The sequence below is a fragment of the Haliotis rubra genome, unplaced genomic scaffold, assembly GCF_003918875.1.
Source record: "Haliotis rubra isolate DU_JTF1 unplaced genomic scaffold, ASM391887v1 Scf219, whole genome shotgun sequence".
In the NCBI taxonomy this organism is placed as follows: domain Eukaryota; kingdom Metazoa; phylum Mollusca; class Gastropoda; order Lepetellida; family Haliotidae; genus Haliotis; species Haliotis rubra.
Window position 1 is genome coordinate 131,360 of NW_025766214.1, and position 26,460 is coordinate 157,819.

Sequence of the window (26,460 nt, forward strand, 5' to 3'; positions counted from 1 at the left end):
GTCATCAATTCTAACTACATGTGCACAATAGCAATGTACTACTTTTCATAAAGGCAAGAATGTATATACTCCCCATCAAAAGTTTAGACTCACTAGTGTAAATGTAGCCATTTACTTACGTCAACTGTTCTAAAATATATTTTGCAAAACTTTCCATACTGTTTAAAGGCACTGTTTACACATGAACTGATGTCTTGTAAAACACATCTGTAGCGTTGAAAAGATTATTGTCATGAGTTAAATAAATGATGAAACTCGGTGAAAATTGACGAATTCGTAACAAACTTTACACCAAAATGCAGCTGTTCACATGCATGATATTTGCACATGCTTTACAGCAATGTGATGCATGATCCTCGTGCAATTCATCTGCATAATGTTTGCAGTTGGTTCCCCCAAGTTAGTGGAGAAATTCATCTTCGATGTAACCATACATATATAACATAACCCATAGTGAGTGCTTTAAGTGAGTCTAAACTTTTGATGGGTAGTATAGAGATCAACTCCTTCATTTGAGGAACACCACGTTTCGGAGTTCACTCCGTTAACCTGAAGGAGGAGTGTGAATATAATCCGCCGTGTTCCTTAAATTCTCGCCTTCATGTGTATCGCTCCTAAATGCCGTTAAATGACTACTATATTACAGTGTCAGAAATCCTTTTATTTTAAGTGAACTCTCTTTTTGTGAAAATTATCTTTTCCTCACTGCCCTCCCTCGAAACAATTCTGACCGTTTAACGTATAGGAAGAGAGAATTCACATTGACTTTTAATTACCATGATCTTTTACACTGGAATTACATTTGATGATATAGCTGTGGTCTTAGGCTGATTAAGACAAGTCGGACCAAACACGTATCAAAATTTCCAGGAAGTGTAAAATACGATGAATGATCACAATGAATTATTTAGGTATGTGCATTATAGGTAATATCTATATTAAATGATGAATGGGCACCTATAACACAATTTCTTCGATCCAAACACATTCCCTAATACACAATGAAATATGGACGGCCTCACAGATCATCTCCAACCTCAGTGAGCCAGCACGGGAGGGTAGGAATATTGATGGGTAATTACAATACAAACAATTCATTTTTAACACTTGTGTACGTCTTACTCTGAAAGTGACCCGTATTTGATCACAGAAGGTCAGAGAATTTGTATATTACTGTGAAGTGAACTCCAAAATATAATGTTGCATGGCTAAATATTCTTCACACTATATTATTTCCGTCAAACTAAGTTACCAAAAGAGCATACAAGGACAAGATCATTCTTCTTATGGGCCATTTGAAGGTATTTTCATAATATTTAGCGAAAGCCTAAGTTTTGTCAAAGATTTCGAATTCAGCAATTCATCTTTGATCAACCATTCATTTAATCAATACTTTATTCAGCTTAGAAACCGTGAGCCAATATACATATAAAAGGTGCATATATGGTAGTGGCATAATTTTAAACTTTGTTTCACAAATACATTCTACATAGAGTCACAGACAGGGTAAATAAATAGTTTTTTAATGTTCTTTTCCGTTCAGCAAATATCATTTCTAAATGTATGTATATTACATTTAATTCTAGTTTAATCATAGATAGCATATTCACGGAAAATGATATTCGTTTCTTATACTTCGATCACATAAAGGACAGTTTCCATGTATTTACCATATTTTGTTCACCTGCCTTTATTATTTCTTAACAGGAAAAATCCCACTCTTGACTAAATACACTCTTCAAATAATGAAAGACATATGCCATTTTTACAAGAATTTATTGCGTTAGTTTACGAGCAATTATTTCATGTAATTTCAATGGTAAAAGGTGAAACTTCACACGTCTATAGACAAAGAGTTCGCCACCACAACATCAGCCTTAATTGTTGTGTTTCTGTTAACTTGAGTCCACAAGATGGCGTCAAAGTCAGTACTTTGTATGGCCACCATTGGCAGCAATTACTCCTCGGAACCGACTCGGCACACACTGGATAAGTCGACGAAGTCGCCCACTCTTCCTGCAATGATGTTCTCTTTTCTTCAGGAAACGTAAATAAAACCTGAAGATCTGACGAGTGTAGATAGTTTTTAACTCAGTAGATAGTTTTAATAGAGAGATACCTATCAAGATTATCTCTATACGAACTAAGGACCCTTTATGGATAAATAATTAAACGTGTTCTTTGATTTGAAAACGAAACCGAATTTATAAATCTGCAAGCATTCGAAATTATCTTCAGACTGAGGTAATTGTTAACACATAAAGAAACAAGGGGATATCATCTGTAAGAAAAGCCCAAAGAACCTTTTTTTGATAAATGAACAACCGTATTGCACCTGATCTAACTGAACTTGTACTAGGTAGAGTTGCTGAGATAAGTAGTTATAGTCTGAGAAACCGATCATATCTACAAAACATATCAACTATAGAATCCAGAGGTATGCAAACCCATGTCTTCCAAGAACAATTATCTTATCGAACTCCTTGATCCAAGAACTCACTAACGTTAACTCAATAAAGAATGTATTACATTAATTTCTACTTCAGAATGAAAACTATTCGGGATCATTACCTGATGAAGGGATCTGTAATGATCCCCAAACGTTGTGTGGGAAAGAATAAAGAAGCTTATATCCATAAAATATCATAGATTCAGTCAGGTTACTCACTGTCTCCTCTTTCAAGACTGCAGTGATCTGAACACATTTCCGAAACATCTGACTTCTATGTGGTTATCACTGTGAAGACGCCATACGTCTTATATTGACATGTTGAAAATATCACGATATTAAAGTAAACGTGTCTTTTTACACAGTATAACATAAATACAGTTAAATACGGAAGTATTTCGATGAGTAACTCAACCAAGATGGACACTCGTCAATCTGTACACGAGTTTATCATTAAAAGCAAAAGATTTCAAAGATTATATTTATGCTTTTTGTTATCGCTGAACATAAAATTAATCCCAGTCTGCAAATCTGTTTCATGTTGGCTCCACTAACTCACACGTCTTACTTTGTTGACCTTTGTTATTACATTATTTAAGTTTGGCAACATGTTCAGTCTTCTCTTCGTTTATTGTTACCGGAGCGGTATTGATGTAATCAGTTTTGCTTGTTTACAAACCCGTGCTTCTTGTGGAAATAGAAATATGTTTAAACCATATAAACACAATTCAAGATAAATGCTCAAGTTGCTCTTGACAGTCCGGACCAAGTCGGCCCGTGACTTTGAGTTCAGAATATAGGAGAGAGGGCTTCACTTTGTGCAACGTGTTTGCTTCATATACCACCTTTAGAAACTATAAAGAGGTATTTACTATTTAGGGAGATATAACAATATTCTATAGATCTTTACACAATCCAAGATACTTTTGTAACGTTTAAGGTGCTTTTGACAGCCCAGGACAACTCGCACAGAACACTTGTGATTTTGAAACAACTTCAGAATAGATAAAAAGGGCTTCGTTTTGCTTTGATTACTACGTTTTGACAGGCTTGATACAGTATTATCAAGGAAGATGTACATGTTATGTTTATTCGTGGATTCAAACTCATTTGTTACTATAATTTAAGCAGCCAAAAAGTGCAACACGCATTGGGTTTAATCATATACAATATAGGAGCTTCGCTTTAACAGATACGTTTGTGAAAAGTCGCGCAATAAAGAGGTGAGTGAGTAGTTATAATTCTATGCCTCAGATCTAAACACATTTGATGAGGCATCTGTGAGGTTCGCGTTAATTTTGACAGCTCGGGCCCAGTCGCCTCGAACACTTCGGTCTGGGACAGTCCTGTACGAATTACACCGTTTATACGGTATTGTGTCTCAGGGGCGGATACAGCTTTTTAGAAAGGGGTGGGGGTGGGGGTGCGCACTATTGAGAAAAAGGAGGGGTGCACACTTCATTTTATCCGAGTGTCAATGGTCATTTAACAAACTTTCAGCACAAAAGGGGGTGCGCACCCCTGCACACACACACACACACACACACACACACACACACACACACATGTATTTGTATTTGCGAACAAATAGCAGTACTCTAGAGCTATAACCTATATTTAAACATGTCATGTCAGTCCCATTGACATTCGCCAGTATCCACTTCCAATTACATGTATAATAAACATCCTGTGCTGCTTCAGATTGAATCGATCAGGGTTAGTTCAGGAGCCCCAATAGGTTACTTTGGGAAATGAAGAACTCAGCAAACTGACACTTCCTGCCCATTTGCATAAAAGGATCGTAGCTACAATCAATTGTAGGCATATGCAATTGAAATTACAATCGCGATCGTAACTCTTAAAACGCTTGCACAGTTGTAACTCATCTCATTTTACAATTGCGATCGTAAGTTACAATCGTAATCTTCGTTGCTGAAGATAAGATTATCCATAGCAACATAAACAACAATTTAGAGTTACGTCCCTTGACTGCATAGGGCAGACGACCGCTTGATCATAACAATGTCGTCGCCTCCGAGTAAAAAGTCAGAAAAAGTTATTATTCTTCGCAAGAAATCGAAATCCTTACAGATACAAGGGAAGCTGCTCTGAAATTAAAGTTAACCTGAAGTTAGCGTCACATACGGATTGAACATTTATAGCGTGGAAGCCTTTCCGACAAACGTAGGCCACTTCTTCGTCTGCAGGTTGTCGTTTAATGGGAATACGTGTACCATCAATTGCCCCAATAACGCGGGAATTCAGCTATTTTGTAGAAGTCTTGCATTCTAACATTATTTGCGACAGGATTGAACTTGATGTCCAAAACGTTGTTTATGGCACGGATTGTCCGATGGACGGAGCGAGACACAGAGGACTCGCGAACGCCATGTAGATCACCTATTTCCATTAAAAAAAACTCCTTTACTCAAGTAACGAAGTGTAACCAGCAACTGAGTTTCAGGGGAAATAGCATGTGAACGCTTGGTTCCATGTTCGATGTGTGGCCGAACGTTCTCCAAAAGTGAGACTGTGGCATGCCGAGGCAACCTATACCTTGAATGAGTTCACATTCCGTCAATAACTCCAAATGTGATGTTCTATCTCTAAAAATACGTTTCATTTTTTCTGAGACTTCCTCGGCAGCCATGTACGTACACGACGCCATTTTTACCATCGATTGTAGGCACTTACAATAGGTAGTGGGCTATTGTAGGTTTCAACTGTAACTTACAACTTTTGTAGGCTTACGATCGCTTTGTGCAAGAGGCGGGTGACCTACAATTACCTTACAATCAGAGTTACAACTATTGTAGAGATACACTCGTTTGTGCAAGTGGGCCAGGACGTCTCGCGTCAAAAGATAAGGACAGTAACCTTCTCACATAGACATATCAAAGAAAACACATAGCTTCAAGACAGTGGCAATTCAGCTTCTATGGGCTCTTGGTATGTAGTCATAGTTTTCTTTTTCGTTTTAATATTCTGCAGCCTATTTGTAGTATTACCCACTGCCCGGTTTTTTGGAAGTCGTCATGTGCTTATTGCCAGTTACAACACAGACCGTAGCGATATTAATTTACAAAGAGGGTAGAGTCGGGTGTTAATATCATGTGACATGTATTATACACCCAGCCACCCGGGACCGTGAACTGAGCATTCCCGGAGAATCAGCCCTGTACTTGAAGAATGTTGTTTTGTTGAGTTACTTTATACAGTGTGATTATTAAATAATACCGCACGGTAATAACAAGTGCGTCTATTGCCGGACTCACATAGCATATTCAAAGCGATCGATCGACTGTTGAATGCAGGTTTGGTAGGTATGCGCATATACAAAATTCAGAGGCCCTGTCTCTTCCAGACTGTTCAAGTTAATTAAATTTTAAATAGTACAGAACTACTAGTTAAGACAAGACGTTGGTACAAACAGCTGAACATTTCAATAACTTCCATCCGACTACGGCCTATGGGCAACCATGAAAGCGCCCCCTTGTAGCAAAGGGAGATAATAACAACAACTTGTGGCAGATACGTACCTAAAGTGCAAGGGAAACTACACGTAAAATATACTGGAGTAACTAAGTTAATCCATTTATATACGAACGAATTTGTTTCAGGAATATCCGTCAATTACCAGATAGGACAATGGAATCAGCAGGTGGGTGTGTTATAAAATATACAGCTATGTTATGTGTTGATGTCCCGGAAATTTTCAGTTTGTCTGGTATCGTTCATTCATTTTTTCAGTGTACAGTAACCACAGGAATTTTCCGGAAACCGATGTCTTTTAGAGATCACATAACAATACTGTGAAAGCGTACTTTCCTTTTGACAGCGTTTCCAAGAACAGGATGTCCTGTGGTCTCCACTCGTGAGGCTCTCGATGAATGGGTTTCTCTCGCCGACTCAAGGGACGGTTAGTATTGTTTCGAGTGGTACGGAGGTGCTGGCATGTGATTGTGAGGTAAACACTGTTTCAAGTTACACGTTACCATGGTACAATACCCTTACACAGTCAAACATCATTGTGCCGGCAGTCCAGCTGTAAGTATATTGTTTGATAGGCAATATTTCTTCTTAACAATTACGTTACATTTATAAATGCTCGTCTGTGGTTGGTTGTTGTTGTTGTATCGAATCATTCCTGTACATTTTGTCATCTGTGGTACAATGACTTTTTAATACTGTGACACTTTATCATTTTCAGAAACAGACGCACCATCCTTTACAAAATACATGAGAAAATTTAGACAGTAAGTTTCTCGAACAATTGAACGATCGTCCCATGATAAGAGTCGGCACATAACTGTAGTTCATTCAGTATACACTATTTCCTCTGTAGTAAATGTGCTGTCATTATTATTAAAAGCGGCGTAAAACTAAACACACTCACTCTCTTTCTTAGTGAATGAAATCCATAGCCATCCCTGTTTGCCATCGAGCGATTGCTGGCTGATACAAAGTACCCCTATTTGCGCAGACAGCGAAACCTGTTTGTAGAAATGACAAATCACGTCTCTTTGACAGGGTATTTAAACCAAGAAGACGAGCAGAGAAACTACCGGAAGTGAAGGCTGGTAAACCCCAGGATGACAGCGACGAGTACGACTTCAGCTACCCTAATAGAGGACTGGCGGTCATTATTAATAATGAGAATTTCGATCCTGAATCTAAGTTATCAGATAGAAAGGGATCGGGCGTTGATGCTTCAAATCTTAAGGGCATGTTCCATCGTCTGGGATTTAAGGTCATTCTTCACAAAAATCTGAAGGGAGAAGAAATGGTTCACACTCTCCAGAAAGGTAGATATTAAGAGATATAAACTCTTCTCAATATTCATTTGGGATAATGTATAGTAAATAGGAACTGTATGCACTAGCAATAATTGCCAATAGTAGTTCCTAGTTGTTTGGTCCACTCTTTTCTTAATTCTTTCGTAATATGCATACATTGTACTCCTTGAAAAGGGAAGCACCATTTCTGCTGTATTTTTATATATTCTTGGCATCCATAAGTTTTGTAAAGGTTTCTTTATGACATTGTCTTTTCTATTACCTACTGAATATTTTTTTGAAAACAAAATAAAAAACATTGAATTTTAGTTGTCTTTCGATCAACGGAACTTTACATTTCACCTAAAATCCGTAAAAAAAAATAATCTGTTGCAAAGGTTTTGATAAATAAACTATCCCAATAATTAGATTATACTGATCATAGCCTTCACCAATCACCTTCAGTCGCCAGCAACAAGGAATACGACCACGCCCCGGCAGACTGCTTTGCATGCGCTATCCTGTCCCATGGTGATAATACCGACTTTCCGCCCCAAAAAACAAATGATGCTATGCTGCGACACGACTTCGTCTACGGCGTGGACGGCATGATAGTCCCAACACGATTTCTCCTCAGCATCTTCAACGACGAGTGCTGTCCAGAACTTGAAGGGAAGCCAAGGCTCTTCTTCATACAGGTGCTGAACAGTGGAATGATTCTTATAAAACCGACACGCAATTTGGTCAGACACGCTCGTTTTCAGTGTATGCTTTAAGCTTATTAAATATGTTGACATTACCTTTTTGATTGATATTAATGAACACATTCCTCTCTATGCTGTGCTTATGATCTAATCAACCCTGCTTTTAGTAGAAATTGTGAAATTTGGGTTTTGTCTCCTTAAGTTTCATCTATTGGTTTTCGTCCATACTGTTGTAAAATCAGCGATGTCCATTATTTGAAGAGTCCTCTTAGTTCAGATGCAGAACAAAGAATTTAACTGTGTTATTGTTTATACAACAAGATTGAAGTTGGTATTACTGAGAGAGGGGTTTGCCTAACAAGGACATGTCTCTGATGTTAAGTGAATGGACGTCAAGTCGGCGGATGTAGAACCGCAACTTGTGGACAAGGAAATGCTTATGCCAGGTATCAACACACGGCAACGCAGTACCATGTCTTCATTACAGCAGCAAACAACTTAATAAACAATGAAACGATTTCTCCGCGATGTTTAATCAACCCAAGCATGTTTAGAAACAATCACTTTATTTTTTAAGGAACCATTATTTTTCGAAATCATCCCAATTCACCCACCCCAACCTATTCCAGTATCAAATGGTTGACGCTAACGTGTACACAGATAAGGGGGTATAGAGTTGTATGCCACCCCTTTGCAATACACAAGAAGAAATACATTTTATCATCCCTTGCTATACCTTTGTCGAATTTATGTCTAGCCAACTCTCTTAGGAGTGGACCTTAAGCTAATGTGAGTGAGTTTAGTTTTACGCCGCTTTTAGCAATATTCCAGCAATATCACGGCGGGGGACACTTTAAATGGGCTTTACACATTGTATCCATGTAGGGAACGCTTTAAACCACTAGGCTACCCCACCGCCCCCTTAAGCTAATGTACTTATAGCTACAGTCTCTGTTGTTTGTATGTAAATATTTGTTTCTGTAACAATTCTATTATATATGGCATGATTCTAGATGGGACTGCCATATCCCCGTCTTCAGAGTAGTTGCACATCCCCGTCTTCAGAGTAGCATGCAATAAAGGTAAGAAACTGGTCAAAGTAAGTAAACGTTCATCTCTGGTGCAGTCAAATATGTCCTAAAACAAACTCATCGTTTTCAGGCATGTCGGGGAAGGGCCTTAGATGATGGAACAGATATAACGGTTCTCCAGCGAAAGAATCAATCAGAACTTGCTAGTTCACATGAAATCCCAAGCGATGCTGTTCCGGAAGATACTCTTCAGGTTGGAGAGACGGGTCTACAGCCAAGACAAGCCCAAATGTCCGCACTTGAGGAAGAAAAAGTACATTTTGAGGAAAAGGGAGACGAGGTCCATGGTGAAGATAAAGGACACTCTGGACGAACGGTTCCTCAATCTCAATACCTCACAACCATCTCTCCAGCACCCATCTACAAGGACTTCCTCCTTATGTATGCTTCTCCTCCGGGTAGGTCCTTGGCAGTAGGTCATTTATCCTTCGCATTCCCCTTACATCCAAGTTAGAATGGGTAAAGCTGATTTATATCAGAAGTGGAGGCTTCTATCTCACGAACACTGGTCTACAGGCACCAACGTAAGTAATATCCTTGACATACCTTGGCGGGGGCATCAAGAATGAGCACTATATAGCATTGTTTAAAAATCTGAAATATTTATATATTTTCCAAAAATCCATATACTGGTGTAACACACTTTTCACCCATATATATTTGTATGGCTTCAACTGACCGTTTGAAGAGTCATCCGCCTTGTTAGGGCACACGAGCAGACATCTTCTGAGATCCTTGAGCAAGTCTAAATTTTACAAAACAGCCTCTGTCGTCTCTATAATGTATGCGATTGCATTACATGGCCGACATTTCTCTCTATCTCTGTACAATAATCTAAGGATGTTTGAAGTTCTACTACTTTCACAGTGATGCATCTAGTGAGCTTGGATCAGACCATCGGTCCATTTATGTCATTTATGAAGATGACACGCTGCAGAAAGTACTGTCACTCTCCCAATAGTGTGATGTGCTAAACAAATTGGTTTAGAAATTAAGTCAAGATCTGGTAGTTTTGCAACAAAATCAGGAAAATTACTAGAACTCTGAAATACAGTGGCTCGAACGGGATATCAGTTACATCCACAATACCTCTTATAACTGAGTGAGTTTAGTTTGAACCGCTTTTAGCAATATTCTTGAAATATCACTGTTGGGGACACCAGAAATGGGCTTCACACATTGTACTCATGTGGGGAATAGAATCTGGGTCTTCGGCGTGAGGAGCGAACGCTTTAACCACTGGGCCACTCCACCGCCCCATTTATAACTGAGAAACGCCTGGCCTGGAACAGGGATCTCTGTGATGGGATTTACTCCTATTGTCTTTGTGGAGCGTATTGAGGATTGTCAAATCGTTCTTGAAGGAGTCTTGGGATCGGATCTTGAGGAAAACATCCTACCCGCTTATTTAACCTTCTGAACTAGAAACATAAAACTCGTAACACACAGCACAAGTCCAAATAGGGAATTGCACAGGACTATATTTTGGTCACTGATGCGTTAAGTTTGGACGTATCCTCTAACATGCCTACCACGACTGGTCAAGAACGCAATTAACAAACTGACAATTACACTTTTGCAGGGTGCTTTGCATGGCGGAACATACACTCCGGGGCATGGATGGTCCAGAGCCTGACATCTGTGCTGAGAGAGGAAGGTGTCGCTGAGGTACCACTCATGACGCTGCTTCTAACAGTCAGCCAGGGAGTGACGAGGTGCGAATCCCATGCTGATGAACCCTTTGATAAAAAGAAGGCAGTTCCTTGTATTATGTCAATGCTCACTAAGGATGTTTACTTTAGAGGCAAACGTTCACCCCCATTAAAGTAGGTGCGCAATGTCTTCTTTGAGAGTCATTTAGAAGCTGTATGGTGAACAGGAACGATTTTTATGGATTGAATGCGACGTTTCGGGGAAGATGCTAACGACGTTATCAAGCATGTTAGAAGGTTAAAAAGTTTCAGCATAACTGAGCGAAAAGTACTCCGTCATGCCTCTGTACCCATTATGATATGATTGTTATACAACTGATCCGGAATGTGATATATCAATACGTTCAGACTTAACTTTCCAACCCCATGGTGTCAGAAAGTCAAACAATAGTCCTCATTTTTTCATTCTTTTGTGATATTTTTATACTTTTGACATTTCCTGGTGGAATAAGGATTGTTTGATGTTCCCTCATCACATTACTAAAATGTAAAACAATTACAGTCTACATAAATTACATGCAATTAATTCATCCAGATGGAGAAGTTGCTTATTAATGTTTTCTTGTATGTGTCAAATTAAAACATTGAAACAATGTTCTGTTACTGGAGCATTGTGCTGTGGTAGTATATTAAATGTTTACCTTTTTATGTCCTTTTTTATCCAGTTGGGGACTTTTTAAAAAAAAAGCAATTTATGTCACCCTGCTGTGAAATTGAATGATTAAATTTGATTACCAGACATTGTGTTCTGCGCTGTCTTTCATGGTTTTTACTGACAGTCAATACCAATCTGTGAAGTGGGGCATGAGTATGAATTGATCATCTGGTCATGTTCAAATTCCAATCTTACCCTGATTTACCCGCCTGACCTAGCAATGAAAAAGACGAGGAAAACACGATTGGTTCTTGTTTATGCATCAGGATTCCGAGTAACAACAAACTGTCCACAAAACCGTGTGACAAGAGGGATATGTTGATCGTTTCAACACAGCCCCCGTCATGCATGCACAACATGGGGACTGTATTCGGAGATGTGTAGAGGTTCTTGCACTTGATAGAAGGAAATCACTAATTAGTTTGGATAATATGATATGATCGGATTTGTTTCTTCGCGGAATCAAACTTTGCTTATTATGATATATAAATCTGGTCCTAACAATCAAGTGACGACATCATGACCCTCGCAATTGGGATATGTTGACATGAATAAAGCAAATCACCCGCCAGTCTCCTTTGTTTAGGAGACTTTTAACGGGTTCCAGCTATATCTTATGCAGTAGTCACTCTGGTGCATCATTTGACAATATTCCTGTCAAACAGCCTATCAGTTTAATTAAACAAATGTTCACCTTAGTAGCTCGGGACAAGAGTTGTTAGCTGTGTTAAGAGGTAGGTAGCAATCGAACGTTGTTTCCAAGCGCTGCCTACCCCACTGCAGGCACCCTTACGCCCATTTCCGGGCTATGATTTAACGTCACTCTTTTGAAAGCCCTTAGAGTGCGTCGTTAAACAACAAACAAACAAATAAAAGCCATACACAACTGACACAGCCATACACTGCCGTCTTTTGGTATCGCCCGATGAGACCGTGTTTTGTCCACTGCGTTATCCGGTATAGAAAACTAAGGTCAAAGTAATGGGTGCAGTCATTTACCGGCGTTTGATTGACAGGGTCTTTATCAGCTGCACTACTGCAGTTATATTTGTATACGTCGACGCAAAGTAGCGAATGTCGTCAATGTGCAAGGCTATAGGGTGACAAATCTTGGATACAAGCCATGTAAATCTGGTACAGTATTTTTGTATACAAGCTGCTGTGAGTACATGTCGATAGTATGTACCCCTCACAGTTAAGTAAGTTAACTACAAGTCGATCTTTATCTCAAGTTAAGTCGATCACGTGAGCTCAAAGGAAACTAGAGTTTACAATGACAGAATATAGATGATACTTCCGTACTAACGTTGCTATGTGTTAGGTTGATTTTGTGAGAATTGCACAATACACCTTATTTGGCAAATATCATATTGAAGCAGGACACAAACACGACCGCGCACGCACGCACACACAGACACAATAGGCATCAGCTGTAGGGAATCGAACTCGAACTCGAACTTTCCACTCGGACTATTTAACGGAATTACCAATTGGCTACCCTTTTCGTTACAGAATTACCAGGTGAAGACAATCTCAGGTTCCTAAAAAGAAAAGGTGAGAATACTTGTATATCTAGGGTGACATTCGACATATGCCCGGAGCTTGTAGGATATCCGTGTCAGTTTAGACGCATTACCAAGTATGTGAGTCACTCAGTGTTATTTAGTCGACTAGTTTGTTGATATCTATTAATAGTCATTTAACGCTCTAAAACGACACAACACTGATATAAGATATCAATGACGTGGTGTACGAGGAAGGTTTGACAGTCAGCACTATTTACAGGCATGTGTGACCTAGTTTTCATTCACTATGACGAGACAGATATACATGTACATGTAACCATGTCTAGACTCGAAGTTATGGTACGAGCACCATGCCTTTCTTGGGAATGTATGACAATTTTGAAACACTGATACGGTGTCTTGTATGTAGGTGTCAAACGTTTTATATCACCACTTCATAAATCCGGTTGACAGGCCTTTCGTTTGTACTGGGCAAAGCGGAAGCGTTTAGTCGTCCAACAATAATCAGTCAACAGATTCAAGGACGGGCCGGTTGGTGCATGAACTGCACATCATTGTAAAGGTAGGTAAGCACTGTGCATGTAATGTCATGTATTTAAGCCAATAATAATGCTTTACTTGCCGTGTGTCTAGTCATGTATGTGGTCTGTACAAAGTATACATTTGTTTCAGAAGTCCGATATCAAGTTACAACATTCGGTGGTAGGCCGGTATGGACTCGCCTGGTGAGTGTTGCTTACGACACAAGTTGGATACTTGCGTTAATGAAACTAAATCTTACAGTGTATTGGAGCATTTGAATTTGGTTAACCTAAGACAAATGTAATTATCCCATAACAGTCCTTATTGGTTGTGTTTAGCTACCAGATGTTTGTAGAAAAAATATATTCCGGTAAGAACAGATGACTCAAAATGTATAAACAACGCTTTATCTACTGTAATCGTGTTCCCTTGGACGCTGTATCTTGGTCTGTTCAAGGGTGTGCTAATGTATATAGGGTGTAAGCACGTTATTGTACAGCGACATGACTGTTGCCTTGTGCTCCTAACACCACCTAAGTTGAGAGTTGTAAGTGAAAACTGTTTCCTTTGGACAGCGGATTCAAGAGACGAGGCTCCAGAGGGGTCGAAAGTCGAGGCTCTAGATAAATGGGTTTCGCTCGCCGACTCAAAAGACGGTAAGAATTTGCAATTGAGAAAGGTGTAACCACGTGATTTCTATTGTGAGTGAGGGTAGGGGAATGGCGTGGCTTACCGAGACTAATTACTCAGTGAGGGAGTTTTATTTTAACGCTGCTTTTATCACACCACAGCTAGGCTCCATATATTGTATCCATGTCGGGAATAGAACCCCGCCATCGACGGGACAGGCGAACGCTTTACTCATGAAGCTATAGCTACCCCACCGCCCTACAGATCGACGATCGATGACAGATTGTTAACTAGATGTATGGGAATGCATCATACTCTGTGCGCTCGTAATTACAGTATGGTGATTGTTTGTTGGGGAGGCCTATACCCAGTAAAATATTCATTCTTGAGTAGCTGCATAATTTAACCAATAATATATCACGATTTTATAAACTTGAGGAAATCAGAATTTACAAACGGTTCTTTATATCAGTATGTAATTTGTACAGTGTTACAAAATACGAAATGGTGATATATGTTTTAAATATATATATATACTTGTGTAGGTAAAGTTTCTTTATATTTATTTAGGGCCAGTTGCCTTGTACTGAATATATTTTCTTTTTGTCTGATACATATCCTCACTGGGCAGATGCACTTTAGGTTAATACTACCGTAGGTTCATAATACTGATATATTTACATAACAACGTATGGTATGGATTTACTGGAATATTGCTTGATAACCACTGCCATGAAGCATAGTAAAATAGTTATGCCCAAAAAATTCGTATTACAAAATATGTGTTCCTTGCTGTTTCAGCCCGTGGTGTACCATCGTTTGAAAAGTATTACGACAAAGTTAAAGAGTAAGTTAATGTATCTATATACGTTTACATAATTCTGTAACCTTTACGTCAGGTGTCATTTACACAGTTACGTACATTTATATAGCCCTGTAACCTGTAAGAGACGGTCCTCTGTTACAGGGTATTTAGGATGCACTTGTGTTCAGATTTTATGATGACCATCCCCTAATGTGTCTATTACTTGTATGACCCTACCCTGTCATATTATGTTACACAATTCAGGGGACCAGTTGATACTTGTTTTCACTTTTATAATTGTAATGTTACGTAATTCAGTGGACCAGTTTATAGTTGTTTTAAGTTCTACAACTTGAATATGAATATTACACAATTCAAGTGGATATATGTTTTGAATTATATAACTTTGATATTACATAACTCATTGGACCAGTTGATACTTGTTTTAAGTACTACAAGTTTAATATTACACAATTCAGTGGACCAGTTGATACTTGTTTTAAGTTCTACAAGTTTAATATTACACAATTCAGTGGACCAGTTGATACTTGTTTTAAGTACTACACGTTTAATATTACACAATTTAGTGGACCAGTTGATACTTGTTTTAAGTATTACAAGTTTAATATTACACAATTCAGTGGACCAGTTGATACTTGTCTTAAGTACTACAAGTTTAATATTACACAATTCAGTGGACCAGTTGATACTTGTTTTAAGTACTACAAGTTTAATATTACACAATTCAGTGGACCAGTTGATACTTGTTTTAAGTACTACAAGTTTAATATTACACAATTCAGTGGACCAGTTGATACTTGTTCTTGAGTTCTATAACCTCAGCGTTACATATTTCTGTGAACCATGTTTCAAACAATATTCAAGGCCCAATACAAATAAATAGTCCTCTGTGCACAGACTTCAGCAAAGTCGTGCTTTAAATAAGTCATAAATATGTAGTAACATTTGTTCTGCAGAACATTTAAACCGCACACACGAGCCAAGAAGCTTGTAAGAAAAGAGACGGCTTCACCCGAGAGCGATAACAACAGATATGACTTCACCTACGCCAAAAGGGGACTTGCAGTCATTATCAATAATGAGGTGTTTGACCCCAAAACTAAGTTTGGAAAAGAAATGGATCGACCAAGGATGCTGAAAACCTTCAGAAGATGTTCGAAAGCCTGGGATTCGACATCATGCGTCGCGACAACCAAACTGGAGACCAAATGGTTCTCCTTCTCCAGAAAGGTGAGTTCGTGCTGTATATTTGCTTATTCTTCATAAATTATACATGAGTTACTCTGTGAACTACAAAATAAGTAATATCACTTGATCAACAGATCGTCTCTCCCCATGATCTTGAATGGTTCATAAGAGTCTTTTTACGAACACACAGTATATTTATTTCTTAAAGGAAGTCAAGAATAATTATTTTTTCATATTCCTATAGTTAATCTGTGAGGGTTTAGAAAAGAGTGCATAGGGAGGTGGGGAGGGCCATCTAAAAATATGACAAGCATAAGAGAAGGCTTAAAAAACTTCAAGACATCAGAAATGTCTGATCTCCCATCCCTGTAATATATGAGTGGATTCTTAAAGGTCGAGTTCAGTCAATTCTGCTCATGAGCTATAGCTAAGAGATAGGGATTGCTTGAGTATGTCAATCTTTTCTCCTCGGTGAGTATTGGTACATTAAACTTCACATTCTCATTCATCAACAACGAAAATTAACCATTCCCGAGTAGTCACATGTGCTTGGGGTTGCAAGATCAGTTTGTGTTGGTCACGTTAACATGGATATTCAGCAGACATACTGACCAAACAATCCTCATTTTGGTTGACTTTAAGAAAATGCTTTGGATACTGGAGACGTGCAATGTCCTGAAATCATTTGTACAACTGCTGGACTTTTTTAGCATTCTTAAATCTCCTCTCCAGTCGCCAGCAACAACGAATACGACCACACCCAGGCAGACTGCTTTGCCTGTGCTATCCTGTCGCATGGTGATAATGAAACGTTTCCGCCCACAAGTCCACCATGTGATGCTTTGCTGCGACACGACCTCCTCTATGGCGTGGACGGAACGATAGTCCCCACAAGTTTCCTCCTTGGCATCTTCACCGACGATTGCTGCCCCGAACTTGAAGACAAACCAAGACTCTTCTTCATACAGGTGCTGAACACTGGGACATTGTCCTTGACATGGATTCACAACCAGTTTGGTCAGAATGTTGTTTGCCTATTTTCAGTGTAGATCTGGAGGTTGTAGCTAATGAGTTAATGCCTACTCTATGACAGTAGGGGTAATAATATTGCTGGTATCATGATCATGAAATAATAGCAGGGCTTTAAAGTAAGGTGCTGTTTAAATAACCATATTTTTCACAAAACAGGGATTAACATAGTTGTGCAATACCATACTGTTGCAGCTTCAATCGAACAAACAGCACATTATGTTGATGATCAGACCTTAATCTTTTTCAGGCATGCAGGGGTCGAGACTTAGATGATGGGATGGATGTTACTGTTCTGAGGCCAAAGGTTCCAGTAAAGACTCTAGGTGCTGGTTCAGGTATAGACACAAGTGATGCACGTCCCGAGGAACAGCTGGAGACTTTACATATTGATGAAGGAAAGTCAGAAGAAGGGGAAGGGCTGGCCCAGTCCAAACATAGAGGCGAATCAAGACAAACAGCTCCTCAATATGTCTACACCATCTCTCCATCACCCATCTACAAGGACTTCCTCCTTATGTATGCCTCCCCACCAGGTAAGATCTGGTAGACTCAGCAGCTTCATCCATCTATAAGGATTAACTTAAACAGATCATGATAAGACAATCCACAGATAAGAACTAGCATAATGCTGATCATATGATCAATATTATTTTCTGGTAACTGATCTGATTTTGCAAGCTAGTGACTCTAGACCTCTAGATCAATGTACCAGCTGGAACCTTGATAATCACAGACCTCTAGATAAATGTACCAGCTTGGACCTTTATAACACCAGACTCATAGATCAATGTACCAGCTGGGACAATGATAATCACAGACCTCTAGATCAATGTACCACCTGGGACCTTGATAACCATGGACCTCTAGATCAATGTACAAGCTTGTACCTAGATAACCCCAGACCGACAGATCAGTGTACCAACTGGAACCTTTATGACCCTAACACTACTAGATCAATGTACCAGCTGGGACAATGATAACCACAGACCTCTAGATCAATGTACCACCTGGGACCTTGATAACCACAGACCTCTAGATCAATGTACCAGCTTGGACCTAGATAACCCCAGACCTACAGATCAGTGTACCAGCTTGGACCTTGATGATCCTAACACTTCTAGATCAATGTACCACCTGGGACCTTGATAACCACAGACTTCTAGATCAATGTACCACCTGGGACCTTGATAACCACAGACCTCTAGATCAATGTACCAGCTTGGACCTAGATAACCCCAGACCTACAGATCAGTGTACCAGCTTGGACCTTGATGATCCTAACACTTCTAGATCAATGTACCACCTGGGACCTTGATAACCACAGACTTCTAGATCAATGTACCACCTGGGACCTTGATAACCACAGACCTCTAGATCAATGTACCACCTGGGACCTTGATAACCACAGACCTCTAGATCAATGTACCATCTTGGACCTAGATAACCCCAGACCTACAGATCAGTGTACCAGCTGGAACCTTGATGACCCTAACACTACTAGATCAATGTACCAGCTGGGACAATGATAACCACAGACCTCTAGATCAATGTACCACCTGGGACCTTGATAACCACAGACCTCTAGATCAATGTACCAGCTTGGACCTAGATAACCCCAGACCTACAGATCAGTGTACCAGCTGGAACCTTGATGACCCTAACACTACTAGATCAATGTACCAGCTGGGACAATGATAACCACAGACCTCTAGATCAATGTACCACCTGGGACCTTGATAACCACAGACCTCTAGATCAATGTACCAGCTTGGACCTAGATAACCCCAGACCGACAGATCAGTGTACCAGCTTGGACCTTGAAAACCACAGACCTCTATATCAATGTACATGTACCTGCTTCGACCTAGATAACCACAGACCTACAGATCAGTGTACCAGCTTGGACCTAGATAACCCCACACTTCAAGATCAATGTACCAGCTGGGACCTTGATGACCACAGACCTACAGATCAATGTACCAGCTTGGACCTAAATAATAATAATAATAATAATAGTCCATTTATTTTGCGCGTTTATCCATGCACATTACATGCTCAAAGCGCTGACATATATCCCAGGTCAACGAGTACAGTACACTCCCTGTGGAGAATACAACCGGTCGCCTGTCAGGTGCTCAAGGTTCAAATTCAGACTACCATCGTATCATACCAGGTACCCAATTTTACTGCTGGGTGGACAGAGGCAAGTTTGAACAAAGTCACTTGCCTAAGGTGAGACCACTCTGACTACATGCGTCACAAGTGCTTCGTTGTGGGGCAGGACTGAAGTCCTAGAAACTTTCAGGAGTCAAGCTGCCAAACACTGTCACCCATCCGAGGACTGTCCGCGACCAATGTTGCTTAGCTTCAACTGATTGTGACCTGAGCTCTACGCACAGGACCACACACCAAGATAAACCACAGACCTACAGATCAATGTACCAGCTTGTACCTAGATAACCCCACACTTCTATATCAATGTACCTGCTTGGACCTTGATAACCCCAGACCTACAAAAACCGTACCACACTTTGCATATTTCCAAGAGACGGTGTAGTGGAAATGTGGCACACCATAATATTCACTCAAAATAGCCAGAAAACTGATAAACAAAATATGATAAAAATAAATGGTATTTATTTCTCTTCTTCAGGGTACTATGCATGGCGAAACCAAACAGATGGAGCTTGGATGATACAGCACCTGACATCGGTTCTACAGAAGGAAGGTATTGCTGATGTACCACTTATGAGCCTTCTCACACGAGTCAGTGGGGAGTGTCAAGTATGATGTCACGGGCAAAAGGCAATATGAATAGAAAGAAGGCAGTTCCCTGTGTTATGTCAATGCTCACTAAGGATGTATACTTTACATCCAAAACGTCACCACGTTAAGTCAAGTTGATATTGTCTACAGGTGTTCATATAGAACAATGTCAATAATACCTTCAATCTACAATATGTCCCGGACATAAAACCTTGGAGATCAGGACATTCAAGGTAGCCTGACATGATCTATGATGAACATTTTGCCCTTGGAATTAGCTTATATGCATTTTCGAGCTAGATGTGGGCAAAATCACTTGTATGGTTTTATTAAAGGCAAAATGTCATTCCATGTAAGTATTTATATAATGTAACTCACTGTGATCTCTGTCAACCCTTTCTAGTGAGGTTTTCATATAGTTGATAAATTGTTGATACTCTTTTGTAAGATCTATATATATATATTGATAAATTCAAAATGATTTCTTGCTCATAAATATTGAATTAGTTCCAAATAAAACAAGCACTTACAAGATAACACAGACATGAATTGATGTAGTGTTTTGTGGCCTGGTATGCAAGGTGTCCCTTTACACAGATACAGCTAAGGTATGTACATTGGACAATATCAGTGCAATTTGGAATACACTCTCTACACTGTGGAACAGTGTGCCACAACCAGGCAGTAACCAAGCAGTATTGGTCAACAGTCTATCTGGACCAAGAACTATATCAGTCATTGGCGGATCCAGAGGGGAGGGTCAGGGGGTTCGACAAAAAAAAACACCCCCACCCCCCCTGAAATGACTTAAGACCACATTGAAGACTTTTTGCGTTTGCGGAGCCAATGGGGGGTTCAGGGGGTTCGAAACCCCACTGAAACACACACACCCCACACCCCGAAATTCCTGGATCCGCCCATGACAGTAGTATATTGATCAGTCTGTTTGGACTAAGCACTATCAATGCAGTATTGTGGTAAAGACTTCTGAATTGAGACAGGATCTGGGACCAAACAGTATTTTTAACAATCTCTGCTGACATCAAGCCAGCCAAGCAGTATTGTTGAACAGTCTGTCTGGACAAAGCACAGCCAAAACAGCATTTTGACCAGCCTATATTGATCAAGAGCTATCCAAACAGTATTGCTGAACGGAAGGCTGGCCCAAGCACTATCCTAACCGTATAGTTGAAGTGTCTATCTTGACCAAGTACTTTCCAGGCATTCAGACTGACAGTCAGGCTAATTTCAAAGACTGATGGCAAGGGAGGTAATCAGTACTGCACATAGCCATTTCAAATGATTACTTTTGAAATAATGAGAGAGAAACTGTGATGTCATGTTTAATGCCCCTTGGCTTGAGTGAGTATGGTTTTATGCCACTTTAAGCAATTATTCAAGTAATATCACGGCAGGGGACACCAGAAATGGACTTCACACATTGCAAGCCATGTGGGGAATCAAACCTGGGTCTTTGGCGTGACAACTGAATGCTTTAACCACCAGGCTACCCCACTGCCCCAATGCCACTTGGAACAGTTTTTCATCATATTAAGGTGGGTCTGCTTGATTTGGGAGGAAAACTCAAAGTGATGCAGGCTTGAGATGGTTGTGGGATGTGGGATGCAGGCTTGAGATGGTTGTGGGATGTGGGATGCAGGCTTGAGATGGTGGTGGGATGTGGGATGCAGGCTTGAGATGGTTGCCATCTGAGACAGTCACCAAGCCATGAGTAGAAGTATGAAGCTGATGAACCTAGAAACAATACAACCAAATTGGGATTTGCAGTGTTCATTCTAGGCCATGTCCCTTGTGCCATTCGCCAACTAATATTTAAGATGGGGCACTGTACAGGTACGTGCAGGTCGTGTCGGCGCATCCTTAAATGTATATCTGAAACACATCACAAGTTTGTTTTCACTTAACAACTCAAGCAAAACTCAAATATATCTTTGGTTTCTCTTGTTGACCTCGCCTGGATTGAAAGTTTATAAAAGGAAGTGAACTCATACTAGTAGTGTATGACTAAAATGTAACAGCAATTTGACATGACCCACAATATTTTTGAAAATACCCACATAACTGAGGGCTGGTGGGCCATGGGCTCACTTTCTAGAAACGCTTGAATGAACACTGGATTTGAAACCGTCATGATTGGTTTTCTGATCTGCTTAGCAAACTGCAGCATCTTTGACAGTTAGGATATTGGTGTCCTCGATTACCAACAATATGTATAACAATGTATAACAATGCAACCTGCACCATAATTGAACCATAATTGGATGAGGTTCTGATGTTAAGAAGGGGTAGATAGTGCCGGAACTGTGATTAAATGACAACTGCAGCACAGTTATAGCCGAGGCTGGCACTGGCATCCTGAGTCTGTCACTTCTCCATGCATTGACTAATAATCAGGAAGTAATCACCTTTGCTCCCATATGATAGGGTCTTGTGGTGTATGAACAGACAAACATGCTGGTGTGAATGGATTGATAACACAATTGATTGGTATTAATTTCATCTGTAATGGTGTACTGGAGAATACCTGTCATGCTCATAAACATTCTGTTCATGTACAAAATGGTTTGCAGAATAAAGCATATTTTGTTAATGTTGTTCTTGTTTTCATTGAAGGCTTTCCGATCTTTACCTCCATTAAGGCAGATTCAGTTCATCCCCTACTACAGGATCGCCTCCGTGGTGCAGTGGTTAGAGCGTCTGCCCCGAGAGAGGAAGGATGTGGTTTTGATCCCCGGACACGTGATACCACAAGATGTTAAAATAAGGTACTTGTTGGTTCCTGCCTGGCGCTCGGCATCAATGGGTACAACAAGGACTGGTTGGCTTGGAGTCAGTATAATGTGTCTGAGTGGGGTATTCAGGCTTAACTGCAGCATGGTTTCTCGGTGAGCTAGCACTATAAAACCAGCTTAAGTCTGGGCTAGTACAAGCAGCCACATATATACATGCTTTGCACGTCGTCATATGAGCGAAATATTCTTTAGTGCGACGTTAAACCCCATTTCACATCATCCCCTAGTACAGCAGCTATATCGTAGGACAATAGTCACACAAGGTGGTTCAACCCCAAATCTAGCAGCTATATCGTAGGACAATAGTCACAGCAAGTGCTTCAACCCCAACAATAGCAGCTATATCAAAAGAGGAGAGCCACAGTGACTTAAGAATCAAACCTGGACAAGCTGTGTAGTGAGCAAACACACAAACCACTCTGCCATATCACAGCTCCACTTTTACAGACCTTTGTGTAGCAGGCTGCATTTCACGTTTTGCGAGAAGTGACATTAATTAAAGAAAACAACTTGTTAGTATTCTTAAAGTGAAGTTGTTTGAAAAAACAAAATTAGGAGTTCAAACATGACATGGTCTATTCTCACAAAATCAACAAATACCATCATACTTCAATATAATTTATTGTCATCAGTACATCACAAATGACAATTTCACCCAAGAAAGAGAAATGTTCAAACTGTGTCCCATCCCAAACATACAAATTGCTGAAATTTGTATCAACACTCCAATATTAACACATGGCACAATATCCTGTACCAATAACTTGCACACGCACACACGTACATACAAAGTCGAAATTAACAAACACATTGTAGAATTTGGTCGATGAACACTACTCTACCAAAACATGATTCTACATGGTGCATTTCTTCAATCTGAGTGAAAGTATAACAACTGAATGATGACTATGGAAATCTGTCGTCAAGACAATAGTATTTCTTGACCATTGATTATGTCTACATATGCCCTGCAAGATGAAATCCCATGAGTATAACATGGCCAATGATGCCTTTTTTTATAAAAAGCTGGCTGCCTTGGATACAAAATGTTGACATTATCCAAACATATATATTTCTATCTTTGATACATTATACTGCTGTCCCACCATTACTAAGTGAGCTTATGGTTTTATATCCAGGATAATCTCAATGGAAGTGTAAATGATAAGATACATATATACCAGTATATGTGGGAAATTATGCGAGTTAGTAACTTCAAAAAAGGCTAATACTGACTAAAATACTGCTTCCTGGCAACTGATTACAATGACAGAAAAATCTGAATGTTTAAATAACTAAGATACATTGAGCATACTAACTAAATAAAAAAGGGATATTTGACTGTATAAGATGAACTTTATACATATCATGGGACTTTAATTTTGAGCTAATGCTGAAAACATTTTGCTTACAATATACCCATAATTCCAAATTTGTTATACACTATTGAGGCCAATACTATACGGTTCCATCCCGACGTATTTCTGTAATGATAAACCTAGTGATCATGAACAAGAATGAATAAGTATTTGGCCAAGTTTACAATGATAAATATTCAAGGAAACTTACCTAAATGTAATCGCAGCACTTACTAGACTGTCATAAAACATTTGGCTTTCATCAATATTTCACTTACCGTGAAACAGAAGTGCCACCTCTGATTTTTGTAGAAATCAACTTCTTTGTTAAATTGCACAGATGCTTATTAAAAAAGACATTGAAGAGCATAATATTATTAGTGATCAACCATCAATTGTCACCAGAAATGGTATAAGACTTGGTGTTCAAGTAACAAGCTATGCCATTGAACTGTCAAAGTGTATATCATTATTATCCCTGATATCCCAAACTTGGCTTTGTTGCACTTTTGGCACACAAGATTATGTTGCACATAATTTGGCTTTCTATATGTCAAATCTCAAACAAAAGCAAAAGTTTGCAAAGAAAATTCTCAGGTGTTGTAGATGTGAGAATAACAACATTATAAACAAAGACAAATTTGGCTTTTACAGATTCATACATTCAAACAGATCATATATTGGACAATATATGTCATTTACGCAGCATGAATTAATTAAGAGGAAATATACAAAGACATTCCTGCAAGTTTGATTAAAATTATCAACACAAATGAAACATCTGAAAAATGTGTATAGAACAGGGATTTTTGTCTCATGTTGTATTAATAATTTTGCAAGTATTTGTGGCAAGTCAAAACTTAAAAAGAGGTTAGTATTTTATTAAATATTTATCACTTAAACATAAGTTTAGTCCAATATAACAGTTGTATTACATAGGGAAGCCCTAAAACAAATATAGTAAAAGAAATACACAAATTAATTTTCAATCTGCACATTTGAATACAAAATACAAACAGAAGCAAAAATCCAAGGTATCAACCTATTGTTTCCTGACAAACTCAATATAACCACTACTGTGAAAACAGTCAACCCTACCTACAGCTTATGTGAAGGACACTTGATCATGAAAAATGACAACATATGTCATGTAAATCAGAGATACAACTCAATACAATGAATATGTGGTCGTGAATTATCCTGTGTGTCATCAAATCTGCATTGAAAGGTTATAAGTTAATGACTTACAGACAACAGACATCCGACAGAAACGAAATAAATCGTATCCCCTTAAACTGAAAATATCTGTCCCATCAATATCAAAGTCCCTGTGGTGGAAATTTAGAAAACTTCCACCCAAACTAGTAAAACAAAGCCCAATGTTGAGAGTGAGCGGGTGAGTGAGTGAGTTGGCTTTTATGCTGTTTTCAAATAAATCTCAAATACTATACAAATCTTGTGACAAACATGTTTTATTTGGGATTACACTTTCAGCAATTTATTACAATGATTACAAATATACCAACATCTGAGCGCTTTTCAAGTGGATTGTCTGTTCCGAGTCTTATGTCTGTTGTCTGTGTGTATTCTCATCCATCATAAATAATACAACCAGCAATGTTCTGTCCTCAATAGAGGAGCCTACATGGTGGAAAATGGAATGTAGAAACAAGTGAACACCTCATTACAACTAAATTGTTAAATACTTTATGTCACACCCTCTATTAAATACTTCATACCCAGGTTAGGCCAGCTTAAATATGTTATTAGATTTTCATCCATTTTTCAACATTGTCAGGGGAGAAGAAATATTTTTTACTGCATCATATTTCAACAATCTGTTCACATCTCTACATTACCTGTCTATATGTATGCTTCAATAGCTGACTGCATGGCACGAAAATAAATATTGTTTATTTCAAACCGAAAACATGAAGTTATATTCCTCATCTTCAGTTAGGAGAAGAGAACAAAAATTTGGGGTGTTTGATAACGAGGAGTGTAAGATGAAAACCTAATAATTTATTTGTTGCGACCTTGGACTTGTATCTTACACCAAAAATGAAACAAAAACTATACAATGGTTTGTACAAATGAAAAGATCAGAAATCAGTTTGACACAATGCCTGATTGTCAGTAACATAATACAATCTCTGTATTGGCACACCTTAGAGCTGTTCAATATACAATATAGCCAGAGTCAGTATGGTCAATACCAGTGTATGTTGTCTTCACTCCAAGGTGGTCATAGCAAAACTACAAACAGATCAGTACTTAACATCACATTCACATCCGTAGCACAGGAACACTGCATTCCAAGTCAATTTCAGTTAGGTCACATTCTTAATATTTTCAACAAATCAGTTATTCAAATTTAATAAAAAAAATCATCAGAAACACATTTGTTTACAAC

At 39.1% G+C, this 26,460-nt stretch overlaps 1 protein-coding gene and 2 long non-coding RNA genes across 3 annotated transcripts; 1 reads left to right on the forward strand and 2 right to left on the reverse strand.

Moving 5' to 3' along the window:
• Positions 1-4,874: 4,874 nt before the first annotated feature.
• LOC124277143 lies at positions 4,875-22,487 on the forward strand. The gene is made up of 14 exons (XM_046712798.1): positions 4,875-5,010; positions 6,070-6,110; positions 6,288-6,368; positions 6,660-6,705; positions 6,980-7,254; positions 7,690-7,922; positions 9,090-9,417; positions 10,602-10,847; positions 14,010-14,090; positions 14,866-14,911; positions 15,847-16,043; positions 16,811-17,046; positions 17,358-17,643; positions 19,764-22,487. Exons 1-14 carry the CDS (start codon positions 4,949-4,951, stop codon positions 19,898-19,900), a joined length of 2,295 nt encoding a protein of 764 aa, XP_046568754.1. The 5' UTR covers positions 4,875-4,948; the 3' UTR covers positions 19,901-22,487.
• LOC124277150 lies at positions 18,118-18,449 on the reverse strand. The gene is made up of 3 exons (XR_006898755.1): positions 18,437-18,449; positions 18,226-18,351; positions 18,118-18,182 (listed from the first exon to the last, which is right to left on the reverse strand). It is a non-coding gene; the product is annotated as an uncharacterized LOC124277150 (long non-coding RNA).
• LOC124277149 lies at positions 18,540-19,072 on the reverse strand. The gene is made up of 4 exons (XR_006898754.1): positions 19,017-19,072; positions 18,859-18,884; positions 18,648-18,731; positions 18,540-18,562 (listed from the first exon to the last, which is right to left on the reverse strand). It is a non-coding gene; the product is annotated as an uncharacterized LOC124277149 (long non-coding RNA).
• Positions 22,488-26,460: the final 3,973 nt, after the last annotated feature.